General features: G+C 36.2%; 1 protein-coding gene across 1 annotated transcript; it reads left to right on the forward strand.

Moving 5' to 3' along the window:
* The first annotated feature begins 14,607 nt into the window (after positions 1-14,607).
* LOC128643553 (uncharacterized) lies at positions 14,608-16,161 on the forward strand. The gene is made up of 4 exons (XM_053696396.1): positions 14,608-14,764; positions 15,039-15,113; positions 15,207-15,263; positions 15,806-16,161. The coding sequence occupies exons 1-4, from the start codon at positions 14,608-14,610 to the stop codon at positions 16,159-16,161; spliced, it is 645 nt and encodes a 214-aa protein (XP_053552371.1).
* The last annotated feature ends 11,404 nt before the right edge of the window (positions 16,162-27,565 follow it).

Here is a 27,565-nt window from a genome sequence, read left to right on the forward strand (position 1 = left end):
TCTGACGGCACAAGGAGTTTGGGAATCTCAGGAGGTGAGATTACCGATCAATATTTTGGAACTCCGTGCAATTTTCAGAGCTCTTCAGTTTTGGCCTCTTCTGAAGAGAGAATCATTCATTTGTTTTCAGACAGACAATGTCACAACTGTGGCATACATCAATCATCAAGGAGGGACTCACAGTCCTCTGGCTATGAAAGAAGTATCTCGAATTCTGGTTTGGGCGGAATCCAGCTCCTGTCTAATCTCTGCGGTTCATATCCCAGGTATAGACAATTGGGAAGCGGATTATCTCAGTCACCAAACGTTGCATCCGGGCGAATGGTCTCTTCACCCAGAGGTATTTCTTCAGATTGTTCAAATGTGGGAACTTCCAGAAATAGATTTGATGGCGTCTCATCTAAACAAGAAACTTCCCAGGTATCTGTCCAGATCCCGGGATCCTCAGGCGGAGGCAGTGGATGCATTATCACTTCCTTGGAAGTATCATCCTGCCTATATCTTTCCGCCTCTAGTTCTTCTTCCAAAAGTAATCTCCAAGATTCTGAAGGAATGCTCGTTTGTTCTGCTGGTAGCTCCGGCATGGCCTCACAGGTTTTGGTATGCGGATCTGGTCCGGATGGCCTCTTGCCAACCGTGGACTCTTCCGTTAAGACCAGACCTTCTGTCGCAAGGTCCTTTTTTCCATCAGGATCTGAAATCCTTAAATTTAAAGGTATGGAGATTGAACGCTTGATTCTTGGTCAAAGAGGTTTCTCTGACTCTGTGATTAATACTATGTTACAGGCGCGTAAATCTGTATCTAGAGAGATATATTATAGAGTCTGGAAGACTTATATTTCTTGGTGTCTTTCTCATCATTTTTCTTGGCATTCTTTTAGAATACCGAGAATTTTACAGTTTCTTCAGGATGGTTTAGATAAGGGTTTGTCCGCAAGTTCCTTGAAAGGTCAAATCTCTGCTCTTTCTGTTCTTTTTCACAGAAAGATTGCTATTCTTCCTGATATTCATTGTTTTGTACAAGCTTTGGTTCGTATAAAACCTTTCATTAAGTCAATTTCTCCTCCTTGGAGTTTGAATTTGGTTCTGGGGGCTCTTCAAGCTCCTCCGTTTGAACCTATGCATTCATTGGACATTAAATTACTTTCTTGGAAAGTTTTGTTCCTTTTGGCAATCTCTTCTGCCAGAAGAGTTTCTGAATTATCTGCTCTTTCTTGTGAGTCTCCTTTTCTGATTTTTCATCAGGATAAGGCGGTGTTGCGAACTTCTTTTGAATTTTTAACTAAAGTTGTGAATTCCAACAACATTAGTAGAGAAATTGTGGTTCCTTCATTATGTCCTAATCCTAAGAATTCTAAGGAGAAATCGTTGCATTCTTTGGATGTTGTTAGAGCTTTGAAATATTATGTTGAAGCTACTAAGTCTTTTCGAAAGACTTCTAGTCTATTTGTTATCTTTTCCGGTTCTAGAAAAGGCCAGAAAGCTTCTGCCATTTCTTTGGCATCTTGGTTGAAATCTTTAATTCATCTTGCCTATGTTGAGTCGGGTAAAACTCCGCCTCAGAGGATTACAGCTCATTCTACTAGGTCAGTTTCTACTTCCTGGGCGTTTAGGAATGAAGCTTCGATTGATCAGATTTGCAAAGCAGCAACTTGGTCCTCTTTGCATACTTTTACTAAATTCTACCATTTTGATGTATTTTCTTCTTCTGAAGCAGTTTTTGGTAGAAACGTACTTCAGGCAGCGGTTTCAGTTTGAATCTTCTGCTTATGTTTTTCATTAAACTTTATTTTGGGTGTGGATTATTTTCAGCAGGAATTGGCTGTCTTTATTTATCCCTCCCTCTCTAGTTACTCTTGTGTGGAAAGATCCACATCTTGGGTAATCATTATCCCATACGTCACTAGCTCATGGACTCTTGCTAATTACATGAAAGAAAACATAATTTATGTAAGAACTTACCTGATAAATTCATTTCTTTCATATTAGCAAGAGTCCATGAGGCCCGCCCTTTTTTGTGGTGGTTATGATTTTTGTATAAAGCACAATTATTCCAATTCCTTATTTTATATGCTTTCGCACTTTTTTATCACCCCACTTCTTGGCTATTCGTTAAACTGAATTGTGGGTGTGGTGAGGGGTGTATTTATAGGCATTTTGAGGTTTGGGAAACTTTGCCCCTCCTGGTAGGAATGTATATCCCATACGTCACTAGCTCATGGACTCTTGCTAATATGAAAGAAATGAATTTATCAGGTAAGTTCTTACATAAATTATGTTTTTTTTCTTTCATGATTTAGAAAGAGCATGCCATTTTAAACAACTTTCTAATTTACTTCTATTGTCTAATTTGCTTCATTATCTTGATATTCTTTGCTGAAAAAGCATATCTAGATAGGCTAAGTAGCTGCTGATTGGTTGCTGCATGTAGATGCCTCATCTGAGTGGCTCACCCATGTGCATTGATATTTCTTCAACAAAGGCTATCTAAAGAATGAAGCAAATTAGATAATAGAAGTAAATTGGAATGTTGTTTAAAATTGTATTCTCTATCTGAATCATGAAAGAACATTTTTGGGTTTAGTATCACTTTAAAGGGACAATCTAAACTAGAATTTTTATTGTTTCAAAATATAGATAATCCCTTTATTACCCATTCCCCAGTTTTGCATAACCAACACAGTTATATTAATATACTGTTTACATCTGTGATTACCTTGTATCTAAGCCTCTGCAGACTGCCCCCTTATCTCAGTACTTTTGGCAGACTTGCATTTTCGTCAATCAGTGCTGACTCATAAATAACTCCACAGGAGTGGGCACAATGTTATTTATATGACACACATGAACTAGCACCGTCTAACTGTGAAAAACTGTCAAAATGCACTTAGATAGGAGGAGGTGTTTAACAGTTTAGAAATTAGTTTGAGTCTACCTAGGTTTAGCTTTCAACAAAGAATACCAAAAAAAAACTCAAATTACTTTGTTTGATGTCTGGAACCACTCTTTCAAGATATGTATTCTTGAGCAAGAACAGACATAGATTAGCTTTGAGAAAGCCACAGCAATTGCTAGGAATTTGGAAACAATCATCAGAGTAGTCCATAGCCAAACCAAAGTTTAGTATCAAGAAATAAGTCAGGAACCAAGTGTTGCAACAAATGGACAAAATAACAGAAACTCTGGGACTTCTATACAGAATAACCAAGAACTGAATGAGAGTGAGAGATGACCTTTTAAAACCTCCCATTCAGATTTTTTGCCAAAGCAACTGCAGGGGTAATTTCCAATAAATAATGATATACATCACTATCTATAACATACTTACAAACAGTCCTTAACATCAAGCACATGAACAACATGACCAGAACTTTTGGCCGTTCTAATCATAAGGCTTCTCAGTTTGGCCCTGGATTTCCACTGCCACAGTCATCCTGGAATTAGCACTCCCATTAGTCCAACAAGAATGAATTAAGTCATTCTTACTGTTCCTCGAGACCCAAAAACAGGTGAGTATTGTGTGACTCTCAAAATACTGACTCTCAAAATACCTCAGAACCCAACTATGTATGACCTGAAGAGGGTCCTCGGCCTTTGTGATCTCTCTTCTGAACATAGGGCTACCTGTTATCAGCTAGATCCATGCTCTGGTCTCATATAATTAGCTTTAGATGCCCACACAGTGTCAGAACTTCTAGGCCTTGATGATGGTAATTGAGGACTCTGTCATTTCATTTCCGCTATTATCCTGATTGTGATGATTCTGCTCCTCCTCCAGTGATACCATTAAAAATTAAATTACTCAATACTTATAACATAAATGAAGCCCCAGCATATGTGCAAACATACCGCAGAACCTATCTTCCATCATTTTCTACATATAACTATGTGGATATTTTCTTATCCTTGAAGAGAAGTGAAATGTTGAGTTTCTTGAAGATGAAAAGTTTCAGACTCCATTTAGATATCTATTACTCTTAAACAGCTATAACTTTTAGAGAATCTCTGATATTTATTTTAGGCCAGATTACAAGTGGTGCATTAACGTTCTCTTAACGTCAAAATAAAAGTATACTTTTAACGTGGGTGGGTATTAAAAGTTATATAGCGACTGTGTTAATTTCTTCTCCCCATAGACTTCAATGGAGTGTGCTGTTCAAAAAAACCTAACACATTACTCGCACGCTAACCAGACACTGCATTAGACCAACTGCGCTAAAGCTGAAGGTAGTTATGAATATTTGACATTTTAATATTTTTAATTTAGAACATGTTTTTATTTTTAAATATTTAATTATATATATATATATATACATATGAATATATACACGTATAGATATATATATATACACAGATATTTATAGAAATAAATATTTAGAAATATATGGAATATTTTCTTCTAAGTTAAGAACATTGGAATGTTAAATATTTCTATTAAAAACACAATAAAACACATTTCAATATATAAAACAATGTTTAAGGATATTTCATGTTTAAAGGTATTTAAGTGTAAAGGGCTCCAAAGTATATATATATATTCAGATACACATATTTAGACATATATGTATACAACTATACATAATAGCCATTTTGAGTCAAATACCTTGGGGCCTATTTATTAAATGCCTGTCCGACATGATCCGATCAGCGTATCATGTCTGATGACAGACATAGCTGAATGCGGAGAGCAATACGCTCTCCGCATTCAGCATTGCAATAGCAGCTCTTGTGAACTGCTGGTGCAACGCCGCCCCCTGCAGATTTGCGGCCGCTAGCAGGGGGTGTCAATCAACCTGATCGTATTCGATCTGGTTGATTTCATGCAAGTTCTGTCGGCCTCCTCAGAGCAGATGGACAGGTTATGGAGCAGCGGTCTTTAGACCGCTGCTTCATAACTGGTGTTTCTGGCGAGTCTGAAGGCTCGCCAGAAACACGGCCCTTCACGCTCCATACGGAGCTTGATAAATTGGCTTCTTGTCATATACCATATTCTTTTTAACCTCTGTAAAAGATTTGTATTAATAGTTATTTTTCACCAGATAGTGTATATGTGAGTGTAACACTTTATTTTAATGTATTTATGTTGTGTTTGGAGAACATTTTTTTGTAACCCTTACACTTTTTGCTAGGTGTTCAGGCGTGCTAATTCATTGAGCACAAATCTTGTTTGCACTGGAGCACACCGTTTCCTTTCAACTTGTAATATGAGCACAAGTTTAGCGTGATCACAATATTGCTTATGGCATCCTGCATTAATGGGACACTGAACCCAATTTTTTTCTTTCGTGATTCAGATAGAGCATGCAGTTTTAAGCAACTTTCTAATTTACTCCTATTACCAATTTTTTTTGTTCTCTTGCTATCTTTATTTGAAAAATAAGGCATCTAAGCTATTTTTGGTTCAGAACCCTGGACAGCCCTTGTTTATTGGTCAGTTAAATTAATCCACAAATAGCAAGAACAACCAAGGTTGTTCACCAAAAATGGGCCAGCATCTAAACTTACATTCTTGCTTTTTAAATAAAGATACCAAGAGAATGAAGAAAAATTGATAATAGGAGTAACTTAGAAAGTTGCTTAAAGGGACAGGCAACACAACAACAATTTTTGTTGTTTAAAAAGAAAGATAATCCCTTTATTACCCATTCCCCAGTTTTGCATATCCAACACAGATATAATAATACACGTTTTACCTCTGTAATTATCTTGTATCTAAGCCTCAGCAGAATGCCCCCTTATTTCAGTTCTTTTGACAGACATGCAGTTTAGCCAATCAGTGGTCACTCCTAGGTCACTTTACGTGCATGAGCTCAATGTTATCTATATGAAACATGTGAACTAATGCCATCTAGTGGTCAAAATGCATTCAGATTATAGGCAGTCTTCAAGGTCAAATAAATTAGCATATGAACCTCCTAGGTTTAGCTTACAACTAAGAATACCAAGAGAACAAAGCAAACTTGGTGATACAAGTAAATTGGGAAGTTGTTTAAAATTGCATGCCCTATTTAAATCATGAAAGTTTTTTTTGGACTTGACTGTCCCTTTAAAATTGCATGCTCTATCTGAATCACAAAAGAAAAAAATTTGGTTTCAGTGTCCCTTTAGCAATAGAAGCCACTTGTAATTTAGTCCCTTGTCAGGTATTAGTTTAGGGCTCTTTAATCAGAAAAAATGTGTTCTCATTGGTATAGATTCTATAAAACTTATTTCTGAGTCTAATATCTTGGGAAAAAACTTGCTGCAACATCGTTATTTGAAAATTGTGGAATTCACCTTTAAAACCTTACTAAAAACGCAAATTAAATCAGGAAAAAAACACCCGCTATAAAAACAGTCTGCTCAAACACTTGCACAAAACAAAACTTTATAAAAGGAAAGCAGAAACATACCTAAATATATAAAACCAAAGCAACCTCATCAACTATAAAATAGAGACAATTATATATGAGATACTGCTCAGGGTAATAGAGTCTTTATGAATTCTGCATACTTGACCAAGGTTTAATTGAAAAATCTTGATCACACCCCGGAGAATGTCCCAGAATGCCTAGCGTCAGCCCCTTGTTCTGTTTGCAAGCTTTTGTGGATACATTCCATTTTATCTAGTGGAACTACTTATCTATAATAAAAAATAAAAAAAGAATGATCAGAACTTTCTAATATTTATATTCACTTGTGATTGTGTCTTCTGATCAGCTTGTTCTACTCAGGAATGAATAATTAAAACATTTAGAATGTCCCTTTAATATTGTTTATTACTGAGGAAAAATTGCAGACATATTTATTGACACTTCTTTGAACGGTTTATTATAGCTTTATCTATGTACCAGTGGTGATGAAATGCAAGATATAAACTACTGATTTAAACACCAAGACCAAACTAGATCAAATAGGTATCAAAATGATTAAAACACTTTTTTTCTTTTCTTTTTTTCTTGTTATCAACTTTTGGCAAGATAGCTAAACTAAAGAAGAAGCAAACCACTTCTAACAATCCAGTAAAAAGCTTGATTGGAGAAACGATTTTCTTCCATTTTTGAACCCTTCCCAGTCAAACACCTTGAGACAACATATACCTTTTAAACCAAGTGAATATGTTTTTTTTTCATTAATAGAAATACTTTAAATACCTTATTATATATATAATGTGTGTATATACAGTATATAGCAATGTCTATAGGAAGCACGCTCACCCATCTAAACAGCTGCCAGGGTGCCAGCAAAACAAAAATCCAATGAATAACCACGGCCTTGCATTCTCTGGTCTTTTCAAATCTTTTTACCAGTGCTGTACTGCAAGTGAGCCTGAGTCTTTCACTCGCATCCAAACTTTTTTACTTTCCACTTGCAATACAGGTGCAAGAATTGGAGCCCTATTGATTTAATTTGTGCAGTGTTAGCTCTTAATATTTTTGTGCTCCACTTGTAATCTAGGCCTAAACTCTCCCATGATACAGTGTATTACCTATGAAAAACTTCTCAATTAACTTAATTTCACTCTCTCTCTTTCTCTCTCTCTCTGTGTTTCTCTCTCCCTTTCTCTCTCGGTTTCTCTTTCTCTCCCTCTCTCTCTCTGTTTCTCTCTCTCCCTCTCTCTCTCTCTCTCCCTCTCTCTCTCTTTCTCTGTTTCTCTCTATCTCTGTTTCTCTCTCTCGCTCTCTGTTTCTCTCTCTCCCTCTCTCTCTCCCTCTCTCTCTCTCTCTCTTTCTCTGTTTCTCTCTATCTCTGTTTCTCTCTCTCGCTCTCTGTTTCTCTCTCTCCCTCTTTTTCTCTCTCTCTCTGAGTTTCTCTCTCCCTTTCTCTCTCGGTTTCTATTTCCATCTCTCTATCTGTTTCTCTCTCTCCCTCTCTCTCTCTCTCTTTCTCTCTCTCTTTTTCTGTTTCTCTCTATCTCTTTCTCTCTCTCTTTCTCTCTCTCTTTCACTGTTTCTCTCTATCTCTTTCTCTGTTTCTCTCTATCTCTTTCTCTCTCTCTCTCCCTCTCTTTCTCTCTCTCTCTCTCTCTCTCTCTCTCTCTCTCTCTCCTTCTCTCTCTCTCTTTCTCTCTCTCCCTCTCTCTTTCTCTCTCTCTCTCTCTCTCTCTCTCTCTCTCTCTGTTTCACTCTCTCCATCTCTTTCTGTTTCTCTCTCTGTCTCTATCTCTAAAGAGTGTAGAGTTGCAATCTCCTTAATGTAGCAGCACTTACTGGCACATTGATCACTCAGAGTGCATCATAGATCATAAATCTTAGAGAAAAAAACATAGTCCTAAGATTTGCTGAGCAACAAAATGACATCCATTACTTTAACATTGGAATTGATACTTCAGTTGTTTAATCCTATTTTCTTTAAGCAAAAACTATTGGCTAGATTACGAGTTTTGCGGTAAGACGGGTGCGGTGCTAACTTGCACGTTATTGTTACCGCTTACTTCCCTACAGCGCTGGTATTACAGGTTTTCCTAAACCCAGCGTTAAAAGGCAAGAAGTGAGTGTAGAGCAAAATTGTGCTCCATACCGCACTCTAATACCAGCGCTGCTTAAGTCAGTGGTGAGCTGGTTGTACGTGCTCGTGCACGATTTCCCCATAGATATCAATGGGGAGAGCCGGCTAAAAAAAAGTCTAACACCTGCAAGAAAGCAGCGTAAAGCTCCGTAACGCAGCCCCATTGATTCCTATGGGGACACTAAATTTATGTTTACACCTAACACCCTAACATAAACATAGAGTCTAAACACCCCTAATCTGCTGCCCCCGACATCGCCGACACCTGCATTATACTTATTAACCCCTAATCTGCCACTCCCAACATCTCCGAAACCTGCATTATACTTATTAACCCATAATCTGCCGCTCCCGACATAGCCAACACCTACATTATACTTATTAACCCCTAATCTGCCGCCCCTAACATTGCCGCCACCTACCTACATTTATTAACCCCTAATCTGCTGCCCCAACGTCGCTGCCACTATACTAAATTTATTAAACCCTAAACCTAAGTCTAACCCTAACCCTAACACCCACTAACTTAAATATAATTAAAATAAATCTAAAGAAAACTAATAAAGAAATACTATTAATAACTAAATAATTCCTATTTAAAACTAAATACTTACCTGTAAAATAAACCCTAAGCTAGCTACAATATAATTAATAGTTACATTGTATCTAGCTTAGGGTTTATTTTTATTTTACAGGCAAGTTTATATTTATTTTAACTAGGTAGACTAGTTAGTAAATAGTTATTAACTATTTACTAACTACCTAGCTAAAATAAATACAAATGTACCTGTAAAATAAAACCTAACCTTAGTTACACTAACACCTAACCTTACAGTACAATTAAATTATCTAAATTAACCCCTTAACGACCGAGGACGTGCAGGGTACGTCCTCAAAAAAAAGGCAGTTAATGCCTGAAAACGTACCCTGCACGTCCTCGGTGTGGAAAGCAGCTGGAAGCGATCCTGCTCGCTTCCAGCTGCTTTCCGGTTATTGCAGTGATGCCTCGATATGGAGGCATCCTGCAATAACCTTTGGTAGCCATCCGGTGCAGAGAGAGCCACTCTGTGGCCCTCTCTGCACCGGAGATCGGTGGCTCCCTGCTTTGTTGGGTGGGAGCCGGACCGGGAGGCGGGTGGCGGCCATCGATGGCCCTGGTTATGTGCAGGGGGGGGCGGGATCATGGGCGGGGACGAGCGGGGGCGCGCACGGACGCGCGCGCGTGCACGGGAGGGCGGGGGCGGGCGCGTGCACGGGGAGGGAGCGGGTGGGAACCGCTACACTACAGAAAATGAATTAATAAAAAATGTATAAATAATAATAATAAATTTTAAAAAAAAAAGATCAGCAAGGTGGTGGGGGATTGTCTGTGTGGGGGGGGAAGCTACACTACAGAAAAAAGCCAAAAAAAATAAAAAAAGCACTTTTTTTTGCAAACTGGGTACTGGCAGACAGCTGCCAGTACCCAAGATGGCCCCCAATGAGGCAGAGGGGAGGGTTAGAGAGCGGTTTTGGGGGGGATCAGGGAGGTTGGGGGCTAAGGGGGGGATCCTACACCCTAGCATATGTAAATATGCTAAAAAATTTTTTTATTTTTTTTAAAAAACCCTTTTATTTTAGTACTGGCAGACTTTCTGCCAGTACTTAAGATGGCGGGGACAATTGTGGGGTGGGGGAGGGAAGGGAGCTGTTTGGGAGGGATCAGGGGGTGGGATGTGTCAGGTGGGAGGCTGATCTCTACACTAAAGCTAAAATTAACCCTGCAAGCTCCCTACAAACTCCCTAATTAACCCCTTCACTGCTAGCCATAATACACGTGTGAGGCGCAGCAGGATTTAGCGGCCTTCTAATTACCAGAAAGCAACGCCAAAGTCATATATGTCTGCTATTTCTGAACAAAGGGGATCCCAGACAAGTATTTACAACCATTTGTGCCATAATTGCACAAGCTGTTTGTAAATTATTTCAGTGAGAAACCTAAAATTGTGAAAAATTTAACTTTTTTTTCAATTTGATCGCATTTGGCGGTGAAATGGTGGCATGAAATATACCAAAATGTGCCTAGATCAATACTTGGGGTTGTCTACTATACTACACTAAAGCTAAAATTAACCCTACAAGCTCCCTAAAAGCTCCCTAATTAACCCCTTAACTGCTGGGCATAATACACTTGTGGTGCGCAGTGGCATTTAGCGGCCTTCTAATTACCAAAAAGCAACGCCAAAGCCATATATGTCTGCTATTTCTGAACAAAGGGGATCCCAGAGAAGAATTTACAACCATTTATGCCATAATTGCACAAGTTGTTTGTAAATAATTTCAGTGAGAAACCAAAAGTTTGTGAAAAAATTTGTGAAAAAGTGAACGATTTTTTGTATTTGATCGCATTTGGCGGTGAAATGGTGGTATGAAATATACCAAAATTGTCCTAGATCAATACTTTGGGATGTCTACTAAAAAAAAATATATACATGTCAAGGGATATTCAGGGATTCCTGAAAGATATTAGTGTTCTAATGTAACTAGCGCTAATTTTGGAAAAAAGTGGTTTGGAAATAGCAAAGTGCTACTTGTATTTATGGCCCTATAACTTGCACAAAAAGCAAAGAACATGTAAACATTGGGTATTTCTAAACTCAGGACAAAATTTTGAAACTATTTAGCATGGGTGTTTTTTGGTGGTTGTAGATATGTAACAGATTTTGGGGGTCAAAGTTAGAAAAAGTGTGTTTTTTTCAATTTTTCCTCATATTTTATATTTTTTTTTATAGTAAATTATAAGATATGATGAAAATAATGGTATCTTTAGAAAGTCCATTTAGTGGCGAGAAAAACGGTATATAATATGTGTGGGTACAGTAAATGAGTAAGAGGAAAATTACAGCTAAACACAAACACCTCAAAAAGGTAAAAATAGCCTTGGTCCCAAACGGACAGAAAATGGAAAAGTGCTGTGGTCATTAAGGGGTTAAATACAATTAACTAAATTAAATACATTACCTACATTACAAAAACAAACACTAAATTACTCAAAATAAAAAACAAATTACAAGATATTTAAACTAATTACACCTAATCTAATAGCCCTATCAAAATCAAAAAAGTCCCCCCAAAATAAAAAAAAAACCTAGCCTAAACTAAACTACCAATAGCCCTTAAAAGGGTCTTTTGCGGGGCATGGCCCCAAAGAAATCAGCTCTTTTACCTGTAAAACAAAATACAAACAAACCCCCAACAGTAAAACCCACCACCCACACAACCAAACCCCCCAAATAAAAACCTAACTAAAAAAACCTAATCTCCCCATTGCCCTGAAAAGGGCATTTGGATGGGCATTGCCCTTAAAAGGGCATTTAGCTCTATTGCTGCCCAAACCCTAGCCTAAAAATAAAACCCACCCAATAAACCCTTAAAAAACCTAACACTAACCCCTGAAGATCCACTTACAGTTTTTAAGAGCCGACATCCATCCTCAACGAAGCCGGGAGAAGTCCTCAACGAAGCGAGAAGAAATCCTCAACAAAGCCGGGCGAAGTATTCATCCAAGCTGGGAGAAGTGGACCTCCAGACAGGCAGAAGTCTTCCTCTAGATGGCATCTTCTATCTTCATCCATCCGGCGAGGACCGGGTCCATCTTCAAGACATCCGGCGCAGAGCATCCTCTTCTTCCGACGACTACCCGACGAATGAAGGTTCATTTAAGTGACATCATCCAAGATGGCGTCCCTTAGATTCAAATTGGCTGATAGAATTCTATCAGCCAATCGGAATAAAGGTTTTTTTTGGTTAGGGTTTGGGCAGCAATAGAGCTAAATGCCCTTTTAAGGGCAATGCCCATCCAAATGCCCTTTTCAGGGCAATGGGGAGCTTAGGTTTTTTTAGTTAGGTTTTTATTTGGGGAGTTTGGTTGTGTGGGTGGTGGGTTTTACTGTTGGGGGGTTGTTTGTATTTTCATTTACAGGTAAAAGAGCTGATTTCTTTGGGGCAATGCCCCGCAAAAGGCCCTTTTAAGGGCTATTGGTAATTTAGGCTAGGGTTTTTTTTTATTTTGGGGGGGCTTTTTTTATTTTGATAGGGCTATTAGATTAGGTGTAATTAGTTTAAATATCTTGCAATTTGTTTTTTATTTTGTGTAATTTAGTGGGGGGTTTTTGTAATTTAGGTAATTGTATTTAATTTAGTTAATTGTATTTAATTTAGGTAATTTATTTAATTGTACTGTAAGGTTAGATGTTAGCGTAACTAAGGTTAGGTTTTATTTTACAGGTAAATTTGTATTTATTTTAGCTAGGTAGTTAGTAAATAGTTAATAACTATTTACAAACTATTCTACCTAGTTAAAATAAATACAAACTTGCCTGTAAAATAAAAATAAAATCTAAGCTAGATACAATGTAACTATTGTAGCTAGCTTAGGGTTTATTTTATAGGTAAGTATTTAGCTTTAAATAGGAATTATTTAGTTAATGATAGGGATTTTTATTTAGATTTTTTTTAAGTTAGGGGGTGTTAGGGTTAGGGTTAGACTTAGGTTTAGGGGTTAATAAATTTAATATAGTGGCGGCGACGTTGGGGGCGGCAGATTAATGGGTTAATAAATGTAGGTAGGTGGCGGCAATGTTAGGGGCGGCAGATAAGGGGTTAATAATATTTAAATAGTGTTTGCGAGGCGGGAGTGTGCGGCGGTTTAGGGGTTAATATGTTTATTATAGTGGCGGCGATGTCCGGAGCGGCAGATTAGGGGTTAATAATTTTATTTTAGTGTTTGCGATGCGGGAGGGCCTCGGTTTAGGGATTAATAGGTAGTTTATGGTGTTAGTGTACTTTGTAACATTTTAGTTAAGAGTTTTATGCTACAGCTCTGTAGTGTAAAACTCATAACTAGTAACTTTAGAATGCGTTACGAATCTTTCGGGATAGGCTGTACTCCAAAAAAAAGCTTGTAATACCGGCGCAATGGAAGTCCCATTGAATAAAGAATTTACGAAAATTGCGTAAGTTAATTTGCGGTACGGCCAAAAAAGTGTGCGGGACAGCTGTACCTACAAGACTTGTAATAGCAGCGGTAGTAAAAAAGCAGCGTTATGATCTTTAACGCTGCTTTATTACTCAGAAAGCAAAACTCGTAATCTAGCTGTATGTTTAGTAAATATGTGAAAATTAAAAGTAGCTACAAATCTATTAGCATTTTTTTACCAACTTGGTCACTTTTTTATATTCTAAGCTACAGTAAGGGCAAGATTTATCAAGCTCCGAAAAAATGCGCAAAAAAAGTCGCGGAAATTTTCGTAGCTATTCGCAATTTCCGAAATCCAATTATTCGCCAATATTTATTAATATTGTTGAGACAAATTTCGTGCAAAAGTTTTTTGCGATGACAAGCGAATGACTAGTATAGTTTCTTGGAGAATACGATGATTTTCACTTTATTTATCACTCGGAAGTAATTATCATGACTTTTACTTCCGGGAATAGTTTCATTGTTATTATTGTTATTGTCCTATTAAAATAAAAGAAATTAAACACGTGATTGTTTATTCTTGTTATTTCTTATTTATGATTTTTAAGTTATTCTGCCCCTTTTTTGGCGCTTCTGCACACTGTAAAGTTGCCCTCATTTGGTCGCTAAAACTATATTCTTTTCATTGTTCTTTTTCATAATATATATTTTTATTTATTTTTTTGGTGCAATATATTTACAGAGATTTATATATATATATCGTATTTATTAATATATCAATATTTTTCTACTCCAATTTTTTTTTTTATTTGTATATTTATAATTTTTAATCCAAAAAATAATTGATATATTTTTTTATATATTAAATTAGTTATTTATTTATTATGTCTGCTGCTGGCCTACAGGAAAACGCATCAACTGCCAGCAAAACAAAAGGTGGTCGAAATATACATTTTAGCCTATCTCAAAACAATGTTCTTGTAGACAAAATTTTAAATCACTATGATGTCCTGCTAGGCTGTAGAAGCAGGCAGACACCTATGGCACGTAAAAGGCAGATATGGCAAGATATAAGCCAGGAGGTATCTGCACAGGGTATAAACCCCAAAAATGTCAATAATTGTAAAAAACGTTTTTCGGATATAAAAAGAATAATTAAAATGAAATTATGCAAAGAAAAACGTTCAGCAAGAGGTACAGGAGGTGGTCCAGGATATACTGCTGATCTAATGGAGTATGAGAAGAAAGTTCTTAATTTGATGGGGCCTGAGGTTGTGGAGGGAATTGAAGTGCAAGGAGACACAGACGATTATGCAGGTAAACTATTATTATTATTATATTTATATTGCTAATGAAGTATTTAAATCCTAATTGAAATTGATAAATGTTTTCATTCTCCTCACTCATTACTGGTGATTGATTTCAAATACAATTTTTTTCCTTATATTAATATTTAATTTTGTTTTCTTTGAAACTTTTGTTGAAAAGCACATTTGATGTTCAATCTGTTTTTCACTTTTTGTTTGTAATGGAAGTAACTTAAATAATGCAGTAATATATTTCCAATTTTGTGCACCCTTTTTTTTTTTAGGATCCCCACCTACACAATCAGATGCTCATGCATTAACAGAGATTGCCGCTTGCAGCAGCGTCCTGCAAGAAGTTGGTAGGTATTTGTGCCTATATTGTCCCTCAAGAGTGTGCTATATGTATTTTGCCTTTATAATTTTTTTAATTTTTTTTTATTTATTTTTTAAAGAAGAGAATCATAATGAACAGAATATTGAAGGAGAGGAAACTTTGCTCCTTTTTGAAGGTAAAGCAACATTTTTTTTTGTGTGCAAATCATATTAAAACATTATAAGACATTTTTTTTTGTAGATTCAGATACAGCATGAAATTATAAGCAACTTACAATTTCACTACATTTTTCATATTTTATTAATTATATTGCTATCTATATTTTATAAGATGGAATGTAAATCTTAGCATCCATCCCATTTTAGGATCAGCACCATGGTTAGTGCTTGTTTATTGGAACCACTGACCATGGTGCTGAAACTAAAATATGATGGATGCTTTAAGAATTGCATTCCAGCTTATAACATACAGATAGCAATAGAATTAACAAAAGCTGACAATTGTATTGAAATTGTAATTTGCTTATATCCAGCAATTACAAAATTTGAATGTAATTGTTGTGGAATATTATACTTTAAAGATGCTGATACATGTGTATTCTGCCCTTTTAAAATCTCATCAATATTAAATTTAATTTTCATATTTTCATTTAAAGATGATAGTAATCTATAATAGGTGGCATTGTAAAAATGAAATTATTGTTTATCTTTATTATAGATGATTCAGAAAATGTTGAATACGTTCTGAATTTACAACCAATACAGGAGACATCTCCTGTACATTCCTCAAGTACAAATGTAGAAGTACCAGAAGAAGAAATTGGAGATGTACACGAAGATATCCAACAAGAAGCACAAGCACCAACTGAAGAGGCAATATCAGTAAATTTGGTTAACATTCTGCAATTAGCCACAAATTTTCAGAATGAACAAAGGGCTTTTTTTCAACAGATGAGTGACCTGCAAAGTGAACGCTTGGAAATTGACAGGCAGAGTTTACTTGCACGTCAAGAGACAAATAGGTTGCTTGCATTACTAGTGAATATTTTACAAACAAGAATTGAGAATCATTGATTTTTTTTTGGGTGGGTTTTCTTAAAATGTTTTTTTTGTTTTTTAAACAGTTAATGTATAAATTTTGGTTATGATTTATAACATATCATATGTTAAATTAAAAACTATTAATGCCGTTTGAATGTATTTCTCTATTATTAATCTTTACCTTTTTTAAAAAATAACAGACACATATATTATAATATATTAATTTTTAATAGAAACTAAACCAAAAATGCAAATATAATTGAAATATAGAAAGTTAAATTTTCAGGGTTTTTTTTTTTTTCTTTTTTTTTTTTAATACATTTGATCCGTTATGGCTCTTCTAAAATTTTGGATGCTTCTTGTTATGCTATGCATCATTACTTCTAACCGATCAAATTCGGCGATTATGGTCTCTCTTGAGATGAGTCCAAGTTCTTCTTCCACAACCTCTTTTAAAGATAAAAAAATTTATTAAAAAAATTGTTAGTAAGATTTAACATTCATTTTGTCCAATTTTTATAAACTGAAGTTTATAATATATATTAATGTGACAATCAACATTACATGCTTCATATAGAACTGAGAATTGGAATACACTTTATAATTTACTCCAATTATCTAAGTTTGTATATTGACAATATCAGTAAATTAGAAAGATGTTTCAAATTTTAGCCTGTATCCAAATGAGTTTTGTATAAAGAACATTTCCACGAACATCCTACAATGTATAAATATTTGTTAATAAATATATATATATATATATGTATGTATAAATTTTTTAATATATATATATATATATTTATAAAAACAAAATAATAATTATGGCTAAAAACAAATGTAAATAATTTGTACTTACGTGTACCAATGTTTCTTGTGGAAGTAGAATCTTCGACTTCAACATCATCTAGGAATAAAACAAATTAATGAAACGGATTACCATATTCAAATAAAGATGCTTATAGAAAAGCAAAATCATTATATTACAAATACCAAAACCAACCTTCAAAACACACAGAATCGGAGTCCGAAGAATGTTCTACTGTTATTTTTGGTCTTTGGATAGGTAGAACAAAATCTGGCTCTTCCGTTCTAATTTCTACTGCTGCTTCTATAACCAAAAAAAAATATATCTATATAATATAGGCATTTTCTGTTTTTCAAAAGCTGTTATGCGCAGTAGAGACCTGTAATCGTTGCTAGTGCTGATCGGGTGTGAGGGTGGTGTGAGGTTGGCGTTTCCGGATGTGAGAGAGCTGAAAATACATAGCGAGTAGAGATAGGGAGAGAGACAGCAAAAGAGAGAGGGGAGAAAGGGGAGAGAGAAATCAAGAGAGAGGGGGGAGAGAGACAGCAAAAGAGAGGGGGGAGAAAGGGGAGAGAGAAATCAAGAGAGAGGGGGGAGAGAGACAGCAAAAGAGAGGGGGGAGAAAGGGGAGAGAGAAATCAAGAGAGAGGGGGGAGAGAGACAGCAAAAGAGAGGGGGGAGAAAGGGGAGAGAGAAATCAAGAGAGAGGGGGGAGAGAGACAGCAAAAGAGAGGGGGGAGAAAGGGGAGAGAGAAATCAAGAGAGAGGGGGGATAGAGACAGCAAAAGAGAGGGGGGAGAAAGGGGAGAGAGAAATCAAGAGAGAGGGGGGAGAGAGACAGCAAAAGAGAGGGGGGAGAAAGGGGAGAGAGAGAGCAGAAGAACGGGAGAGAGAGACATCAAAAGAGAGGGAGATAGAGAGAGAGCATTGTACTTTAACTTTATTACCTATTTATCTTTGTTGTAATTTTAATAAATCTGTGGACATAATTTCACGGGTATTATACAAATAAAATGTAAGTGAAACACTTTTGGTTATATATGAGTAATCAATTACTGAGTGTCTAAAAAAGTGTAACAAAATTTACCATACCTTCTGTATTTTCTTCGAAAGGTTTTTCAATTACAGTAATCTGTCTATTTTCAAGTGTGACTGTGGGCATCGGTGGTGATCCGGAAGTTTCATCACTAACAACCTCCATAGTCCTCAGATATTTAGGGCATCTTTTGTTTGTTTTTTCTCTCCTGTCTGATCCAATAAACAAAAATATATATATATAAAATTAAGATTTCCTTTTGTTAAAAACAATTATATAGTGCACAATAGCGTTATTGCTAGATGACATTCTTTTTACTTGTGCCCCAAGAATGTATCCAGGCGCATAATAACAGGCATTCCATGATACCTTTTTGGGGCGCAAGCAAAAAAGAAAAAGTCATGTGCCAATCATTGCGCACTGTATAATTTTCTTTCATTTTCGAGAACACAAATTAGCAATATTTGATGAAAGTGCATTGTTTTTGGACCCTTTCTTGGGGCATAGTAACAGTATACGATACCTTTGTTGGGGCACAAGAAAAAAATGAAAAGTCATGTGGCAATCGTTATTGCGCACTATATAATTATAACTTTCAGTAGCAAGAACCATAATGTTTATAAATTTTCTTTTAAAGTTGCAACAGTTTTTTTGGAAACTTTCAAGGGGCATAATAACAGGCGTTCCACGATACCTTTTTGGGGCGCAAGCAAAAAGATAAAGTCATGTGGCACAAACGCTATTGCGTTATTGCGCACTCTATAAGTATAACTCATTTTCATTTTTTAATAATGTATATAAATATTTTTTACAAAGTTGAAACATTTTTTTTGGGATCCTTTCTTGGGGCATAATAAAAACATTTCTTGATAGTGTAAACTAAAATAACAAATTTAATCAAATATAATAGAATTTAACATATACCTTGATTCAAATATATATTTAATTCTTAGTGGACGGAAAATAATTTATCCTTATATTATACTTACATTCTCTAAGAAATCTTATAATCGATCGTTTTTATTCTTTGTCCCTTCGGCTTAGGTCCGAAAAGCGCTTAAGACAGTCGCGCTGGGTCCGTCTAAACCCAGCGACTCTGCGGACTCTACGGGTCATTTCGGACAAAATTATATTTCGCTGGTCTTGAATGACCCCATATACGCCCCCAATTCTTTTTGGGAAATATTTCCTCATGAAAGCAGTAATAATAATCAGCTCTCCAAGAGTGAATTTGGGCTTCCTGGCAAAAGGCATTTTACACTCTGATCCAAAAATAGGAAAACATGCGCTTTTATTGGCTCATGTTTTTTTTGGTTGTTTTTATAGTCTATAATTTAGACATTTAATGTACTTTTGAAAAATTATGGATACTTAAATAAATATTTTTGCATCATTGTTATTAGTATTAATGCTGCTTATGGCTTTTAATAATAATGTTTAACTGAGGGATTTTTTTTTTTCAATTATTATGTTTATTTTATAAATATGTTTATGTAAGACAAAGCACTAAAGAGACAAGAATGCTCTTTTCCTCCATCATAAAAGGATGCTCTTCTCCTGCACTTTTTTTTTTGCCAAAAATTATTAGACATATTATTGTTGATTTTAAAGGGACAGACAAAACATGAATGTTTGTTGTTTAACAATGGTAGCTAATCCATATATAACACATTCAACAATTTTGAAGTTTTTGTGTTTGTACATTTGTATATAATGGACCTTTAATATAACAGTATTGGTTACACCATTATTTTAAAGGGACATCATATAAAAAAATGTTTAAACAATTGAATATGATGCAGCATAACTTTAAGATATTTGATGTTAAGATGTACTTAAAGGGACAATGTACCCAAAAAATTTCTTTTGTGATTAACATTGAGCATGAACTTTAAATCAACTTTATAATTTACTCACATTATCAAATTTTATTCTTTCTCTTGGTATCTTTATTTGAAATGCAAGAATGTAAGTTTAAATGCCGGCCCATTTTTGGGCAACAAACTGGGTTGTCCTCGCTGATTGGTGGATAAATTCATCCACCAATAAAAAAGTGCTGTCATGACTACTGAAAACAAAAAAAAGCTTGGCTGACTTCTTTTTCAAATAAAGATAGCAAGAGAACAAAGAAAAAATGATAATAGGAGTAAAATAGAAAGTTGGTCATTTAGTTCAAGAAACAACACGTGCAACGTCTTTTTATATTTTAAATTTTTGAGTCACCAGCTCCGAATGAGCATGTGCAATAGTTCACAGCATATATGTAGATGCATTTGTGATTGGCTGATGGCTGTCACATGATACCTAAAAGAATTGTTTTTAATATTTTTTTTGGTTTATGAAAAGCACTATCTGAATCTTGAAAGTTTATTGCTTTTATGACTGTCCCTTTAATGGGTAATGATTTCCAGGCAACAATATACTGCCTTAAATAGTATATAAAGCGAACGTTAAAAATTGGATAGTAATAGCACATTCACTTAATATAGTATTTGAAACAGTATATTGTTGTCTGCAAAACATTAACCCATTAAAGGGACAGTCATAAAAGAAATAAACCTTCAAGATTCAGATAGGGGTTTTCGTTAAAAAAAAAAAAAAATTATCAACAATTCAGGTTTGTTCTTTTGGTATTCTTTTCAAATTTTATTTTCTTCAAAAACTGATGATTGATAAAATGAAGGGTTAAAGGGACATTATTGTGAAAATTCAACTTTTAAGATCCATATAGGCAATCAAATATTATTCTAATTATTTGAAGATTGTAGCGGAAAACCAATTAATTTAACCATGATGCTTTTGTCCAAAAAATAACAAGATGACCAAAAAAAATATGTATTTAACGATTTTTTTTTAATGAACGATTAACAAAAAAATTAAATCGATAGGGCTTGAACTGGATTCATTCTTCTCTATTTTCTTTAAACCGCATTTGATTCCTTTAAAAAGAAAAAAAATATATATAAATTTTAAAAGGGGAAAAGCACAGACTAATTAAAAAAGGTATTGGTTAAAACTAGAATAAAATATACTAACATGAGAAATATCTAGCAACAAGGCTATTCCGAACTTCGACTCCACCAGCGGTGGAATCTCTTGAAGCATCAAGATCTTCATTGTTTTCATTATTACTGAGGACAGTGACATCCACATCTCCATCTTGCAGCGCTATGTTGTGCAAAATGCAGCACACCAAAATGATATCTGATACCTTGCACGGGTCATATTGCAGCACTCCACCGGATCTATCTAGACACCTAAATCTAGTTTTTAATAAACCATAGGTGCGCTCAATGGCTGACCGAGTGCTCCGATGAGCATCATTATATTTTTTCTGAGCGTCGGTTCTTGGATTTGTGAATGGCGTCATGAGCCAGTGCCGACAAGGATATCCACTGTCTCCTAACAAAGAAAAAGATTGTAAATAAATTAGAAAACATTTACAATAAAATAAGAAAAAGTCAAAAATAAAATGTGAAATAGACTATCAAATAAAGGAATAATATACATACTGACCTAATAGCCATCCATCAGGCATCTCTGCCGACTCAAACATCCGATAAAGTGCCGACTGTTGAAGAATATAAAAGTCATGACATGACCCAGGAAAATTTGAGCGGACACTCATTATTTTGAGCTTTGCATCACAAACCATTTGTACATTTAAGGAATGGTTATGTTTCCGATTTCTAAACTGCTCCTCTTTGTGTTGCGGAGGTCTCAATTGGATGTGTGTACAATCAATAGCGCCTAAGACATTGGGCATACCGGAAACTTTAAAAAAATTAGTCTTCAAACTTTGCCAACCTTCAGCATTAGTAGGGAAATGAATAAATAATTTTAAATGCTTCAAAATAGCTTTGAGCACATGTGTCAGATGCCTTGAAAAAGAAGGTTGACTGAGGCCCACAACTATACTACTGACAGATTGGAAAGACCCAGTAGCCAAAAAATGGATAACTGCCAATAATTTTATCATTCCTGGAAGAGCATGTGTCCTTCCTGTCTTTGGGTCGATATCAGCCTCAATTAGATGATACAAATTAATTATGGACTGTCTATTCAGTCGGAATCTTCTTTTTATTTCGTGGTCAGAAAGGGCTTCCAAACCAATTCTTAAACGAAAAATTCTTGGAACCCTTCTTCTTGTTTCTGGATCCGCATCTTGCTCTGCGACCTGTTGTGGGCGACTTCTGTTTCGAGAAACAGCAATAACCGCAAGAAAAAGGAAATTTTCCATTGCAAACAAGAACCAAAAACAACTACTTGCGCTTTTCCACTATCTCGCAACCTCAAAATTGGTGAATATAGAAAAAGTGAATATGACATGCGACAATTTTGATAAATACAAGATAATTGCGAATAAAAAAGGGCGTGTATGAAAAGGGTATACATGTAATAGAAGTATTAGGCATTTCCAGACAATTGATTCTCAAAATTCGAAACTTGCGAGTGAACATAAGTCACTTTATTCGCATATCAGAGAAATAGAGACTTTTCTGGCGCATCAACTTTAATAAATATGTCGATATAATGTTAACTTTCATTTTATGAGAATAATATGAGAATTTTCATATTCGGTGCTTGATAAATCTTGCCCTAAGTATCTACTGCTGTCTGGTCTCACATTTACTGACTTTACAATACTAAAACATTTCCATTATAACGTCTTAAACATTTTTTAAGAAGCTTTATTTGTAAAATATTTACCATTTTGTGATGGTAAACATCATTTAACTGAGCAATGACGAATCCAGCTTCATTCAATTGTTGCATGCCCCAGATGGTGTCCTGCTCATGGGGCACACAACGATTGGATGAAGCCAGATTCTTCATTGCTCAGCTAAATTAAGTATTCAATATGGCGGAGGAACCATGCAATGTTTACCATTACAAAGTGGTAAACATTTTACAACTTGACGGCTAGATTTAGAGTTTTGTCGGTAATGACCCGCGTAGCTAACGCTGGCTTTTTTCTGGCCGCACCTTTAAAATAACTCTGGTATTGAGAGTCCACAGAATGTCAGCGTTAGGCTCCAAAAAAGGAGCATATTTAACGCAACTGCAACTCTAGATACCAGAGTTGCTTACGGACGCGGCCAGCCTCAAAAACGTGCTTGTGCACGATTCCCCCATAGGAAACAATGGGGCTGTTTGAGCTCAAAAAAAACCTAACACCTGCAAAAAAGCCGCGTTCAGCTCCTAACGCAGCCCCATTGTTTGCTATGGGGAAACACTTCCTACGTCTGCACCTAACACTCTAACATGTACCCCGAGTTTAAACACCCCTAGCCTTACACTTATTAACCCCTAATCTGCCACCCCCGCTATCGCTGACCCCTGCATATTATTATTAACCCCTAATCTGCCGCTCCGTAAACCGCCGCTACTTACATTATCCCTATGTACCCCTAATCTGCTGCCCCTAACACCGCCGATCCCTATATTATATTTATTAACCCCTAATCTGCCCCCCACAACGTCGCCTCCACCTGCCTACACTTATTAACTTATTAATATTACAACAATTTTAAACTAATTACACCTACTCTAAGCCCCCTAATAAAATAACAAAGCCCCCCAAAATAAAAAAATGCCCTACCCTATTCTAAATTACTAAAGTTCAAAGCTCTTTTACCTTACCAGCACTGAACAGGGCCCTTTGCGGGGCATGCCCCAAGAAGTTCAGCTCTTTTGCCTGTAAAAAAGTTAGTTTATTTCATTGTATTTATTTGTAGGAATTGTATTTAATTTATTTAATAATAGTGTAGTGTTAGGTTTAATTGTAGATAATTATAGGTATTTTATTTAATTTATTTATTGATAGTGTAGTGTTAGGTTTAATTGTAACTTAGGTTAGGATTTATTTTACAGGTAAATTTGTAATTATTTTAACTATTTTAGCTATTAAATAGTTCTTAACTATTTAATAGCTATTGTACCTGGTTAAAATAAATACAAAGTTACCTGTAAAATAAATATTAATCCTGAAATAGCTATCATATCATTATAATTTATATAGTAGCTATATTAGGATTTATTTTACAGGTAAGTATTTAGCTTTAAATAGGAATAATTTATTTAAGAAGAGTTAATTAATTTCGTTAGATTAAAATTATATTTAATTTAGGGGGGGTGTTAGTGTTAGGGTTAGACTTAGCTTTAGGGGTTAATACATTTATTAGAATAGCGGTGAGCTCCAGTCGGCAGATTAGGGGTTAATAATTGAAGTTAGGTGTCGGCGATGTTAGGGAGGGCAGATTAGGGGTTAATACTATTTATTATAGGGTTAGTGAGGCGGATTAGGGGTTAATAACTTTATTATAGTAGCGGTGCGGTCCGCTCGGCAGATTAGGGGTTAATAAGTGTAGGCAGGTGGAGGCGACGTTGAGGGGGGCTGATTAGGGGTTAATAAATATAATATAGGGGTCGGCGGTGTTAGGGGCAGCAGATTAGGGGTACATAGCTATAATGTAGGTGGCGGCTCTTTGCAGTCGGCAGATTAGGGGTTAATTATTGTAGGTAGCTGGCTGCGACATTGTGGGGGGCAGGTTAGGGGTTAATAAATATAATATAGGGGTCGGCAGTGTTAGGGGCAGCAGATTAGGGGTACATAGCTATAATGTAGGTGGCGGCTCTTTGCGGTCGGCAGATTAGGGGTTAATTATTGTAGGTAGCTGTCGGCGACGTTGTGGGGGGCAGGTTAGGGGTTAATAAATATAATATAGGGGTCGGCGGTGTTAGGGGCAGCAGATTAGGGATACATAAGGATAACGTAGGTGGCGGTCGGCAGATTAGGGGTTAAAAAAAATTTAATCGAGTGTCGGCGATGTGGGGGGGCCTCGGTTTAGGGGTACATAGGTAGTTTATGGGTGTTAGTGTACTTTAGGGCACAGTAGTTAAGAGCTTTATGAACCGGCGTTAGCCCAGAAAGCTCTTAACTACTGACTTTTTTCTGCGGCTGGAGTTTGGTCGTTAGAATTCTAACGCTCACTTCAGACACGACGCTAAATACTGGAGTTAGAAAGATCCCATTGAAAAGATAGGATACGCAATTGACGTAAGGGGATCTGCGGTATGGAAAAGTCGCGGCTGAAAAGTGAGCGTTATACCCTTTTTTGAATGACTCCAAATACCGGCGGTAGCCTAAAACCAGCGTTAGGAGCCTCTAACGCTGGTTTTCACGGCTACCGCCAAACTCCAAATCTAGGCCTTAGGGTTTATTTTGTAGGTAAGTATTTAGTTTTAAATAGGAATAATTTATTTAATGATAGGAGGTGTAGGGAGGGCAGATTAGGGGTTAATATGTATAATGTAGGTGGCAGCGGTGTAGGGGGGGCAGATTAGGGGTGTTTCGACTCGTGGTACATGTTAGGGTGTTAGATGTAGACGTTCCCATAGGAATCAATAGGGTATTGGGCAGCAGCGAACATGAGCTTTCGCTGCTGTCAGACTCCCATTGATTCCTATGTCATCCGCCACCCAGGGACGGACTGGGAAATCAGACCAGCCCTGGAAATTTGTATAGACCGGCCCCGCCCCGCCCCCTCTGAGTCAGCCCCGCCCCTTCATTTTAGCCCCACCCCCTCCGACGCAGCCCCTCTTCCGGCTCAGACTCGCCCTCCAATCTCCCCAGCAATAAAGACACCCTCCCTCTGCTATGTTAAAGCATTTGCAGCGAGCAATAGATATTGAATAATTCTCATATTTGTTCAATATCCCAACCATTCCTCATATTAACCTCACACTCCTCTGTATTAGATACACACAAATAGTCAAATACAAAAAGGTATTAGAACTATATACCAACCCTACTGTGTACATCAGGCATGCTCAGGACAGTACTGAGGCTGTGTTTTAGGTATCCCTATGCTATATCAGGTACGATACATTTTTAAATGGCATCATTTTAATGAAGTTTTAGTTTGACTTGAAAGGTGGTTGTGTCAAAAATCAAATTTTCATGTACATTTTTTAAGAGTATCCTGCCTGTCCATATACCCATTTTTTATTTAAGTAAACGTGAAGCACGTGTTCCAGAGTCATGACTAATTGTAAATTCCAAGTTTTTTTAGATTTATTTGCAGTGGAGTCCTTGTTTACTGATATATATATATATATATATATATATATATACAGGGAGTGCAGAATTATTAGGCAAGTTGTATTTTTGAGGATTAATTTTATTATTGAACAACAACCATGTTCTCAATGAACCCAAAAAACACCCCTAGCCTTACACTTATTAACCCCTAATCTGCCACCCCCGCTATCGCTGACCCCTGCATATTATTATTAACCCCTAATCTGCCGCTCCGTAAACCGCCGCTACTTACATTATCCCTATGTACCCCTAATCTGCTGCCCCTAACACCGCCGATCCCTATATTATATTTATTAACCCCTAATCTGCCCCCCACAACGTCGCCTCCACCTGCCTACACTTATTAACTTATTAATATTACAACAATTTTAAACTAATTACACCTACTCTAAGCCCCCTAATAAAATAACAAAGCCCCCCAAAATAAAAAAATGCCCTACCCTATTCTAAATTACTAAAGTTCAAAGCTCTTTTACCTTACCAGCACTGAACAGGGCCCTTTGCGGGGCATGCCCCAAGAAGTTCAGCTCTTTTGCCTGTAAAAAAGTTAGTTTATTTCATTGTATTTATTTGTAGGAATTGTATTTAATTTATTTAATAATAGTGTAGTGTTAGGTTTAATTGTAGATAATTATAGGTATTTTATTTAATTTATTTAATGATAGTGTAGTGTTAGGTTTAATTGTAACTTAGGTTAGGATTTATTTTACAGGTAAATTTGTAATTATTTTAACTATTTTAGCTATTAAATAGTTCTTAACTATTTAATAGCTATTGTACCTGGTTAAAATAAATACAAAGTTACCTGTAAAATAAATATTAATCCTGAAATAGCTATCATATCATTATAATTTATATAGTAGCTATATTAGGATTTATTTTACAGGTAAGTATTTAGCTTTAAATAGGAATAATTTATTTAAGAAGAGTTAATTAATTTCGTTAGATTAAAATTATATTTAATTTAGGGGGGTGTTAGTGTTAGGGTTAGACTTAGCTTTAGGGGTTAATACATTTATTAGAATAGCGGTGAGCTCCAGTCGGCAGATTAGGGGTTAATAATTGAAGTTAGGTGTCGGCGATGTTAGGGAGGGCAGATTAGGGGTTAATACTATTTATTATAGGGTTAGTGAGGCGGATTAGGGGTTAATAACTTTATTATAGTAGCGGTGCGGTCCGCTCGGCAGATTAGGGGTTAATAAGTGTAGGCAGGTGGAGGCGACGTTGAGGGGGGCTGATTAGGGGTTAATAAATATAATATAGGGGTCGGCGGTGTTAGGGGCAGCAGATTAGGGGTACATAGCTATAATGTAGGTGGCGGCTCTTTGCAGTCGGCAGATTAGGGGTTAATTATTGTAGGTAGCTGGCTGCGACATTGTGGGGGGCAGGTTAGGGGTTAATAAATATAATATAGGGGTCGGCAGTGTTAGGGGCAGCAGATTAGGGGTACATAGCTATAATGTAGGTGGCGGCTCTTTGCGGTCGGCAGATT

Source organism: Bombina bombina, unplaced genomic scaffold (assembly GCF_027579735.1).
Source record: "Bombina bombina isolate aBomBom1 unplaced genomic scaffold, aBomBom1.pri scaffold_419, whole genome shotgun sequence".
NCBI classification, from domain to species: domain Eukaryota; kingdom Metazoa; phylum Chordata; class Amphibia; order Anura; family Bombinatoridae; genus Bombina; species Bombina bombina.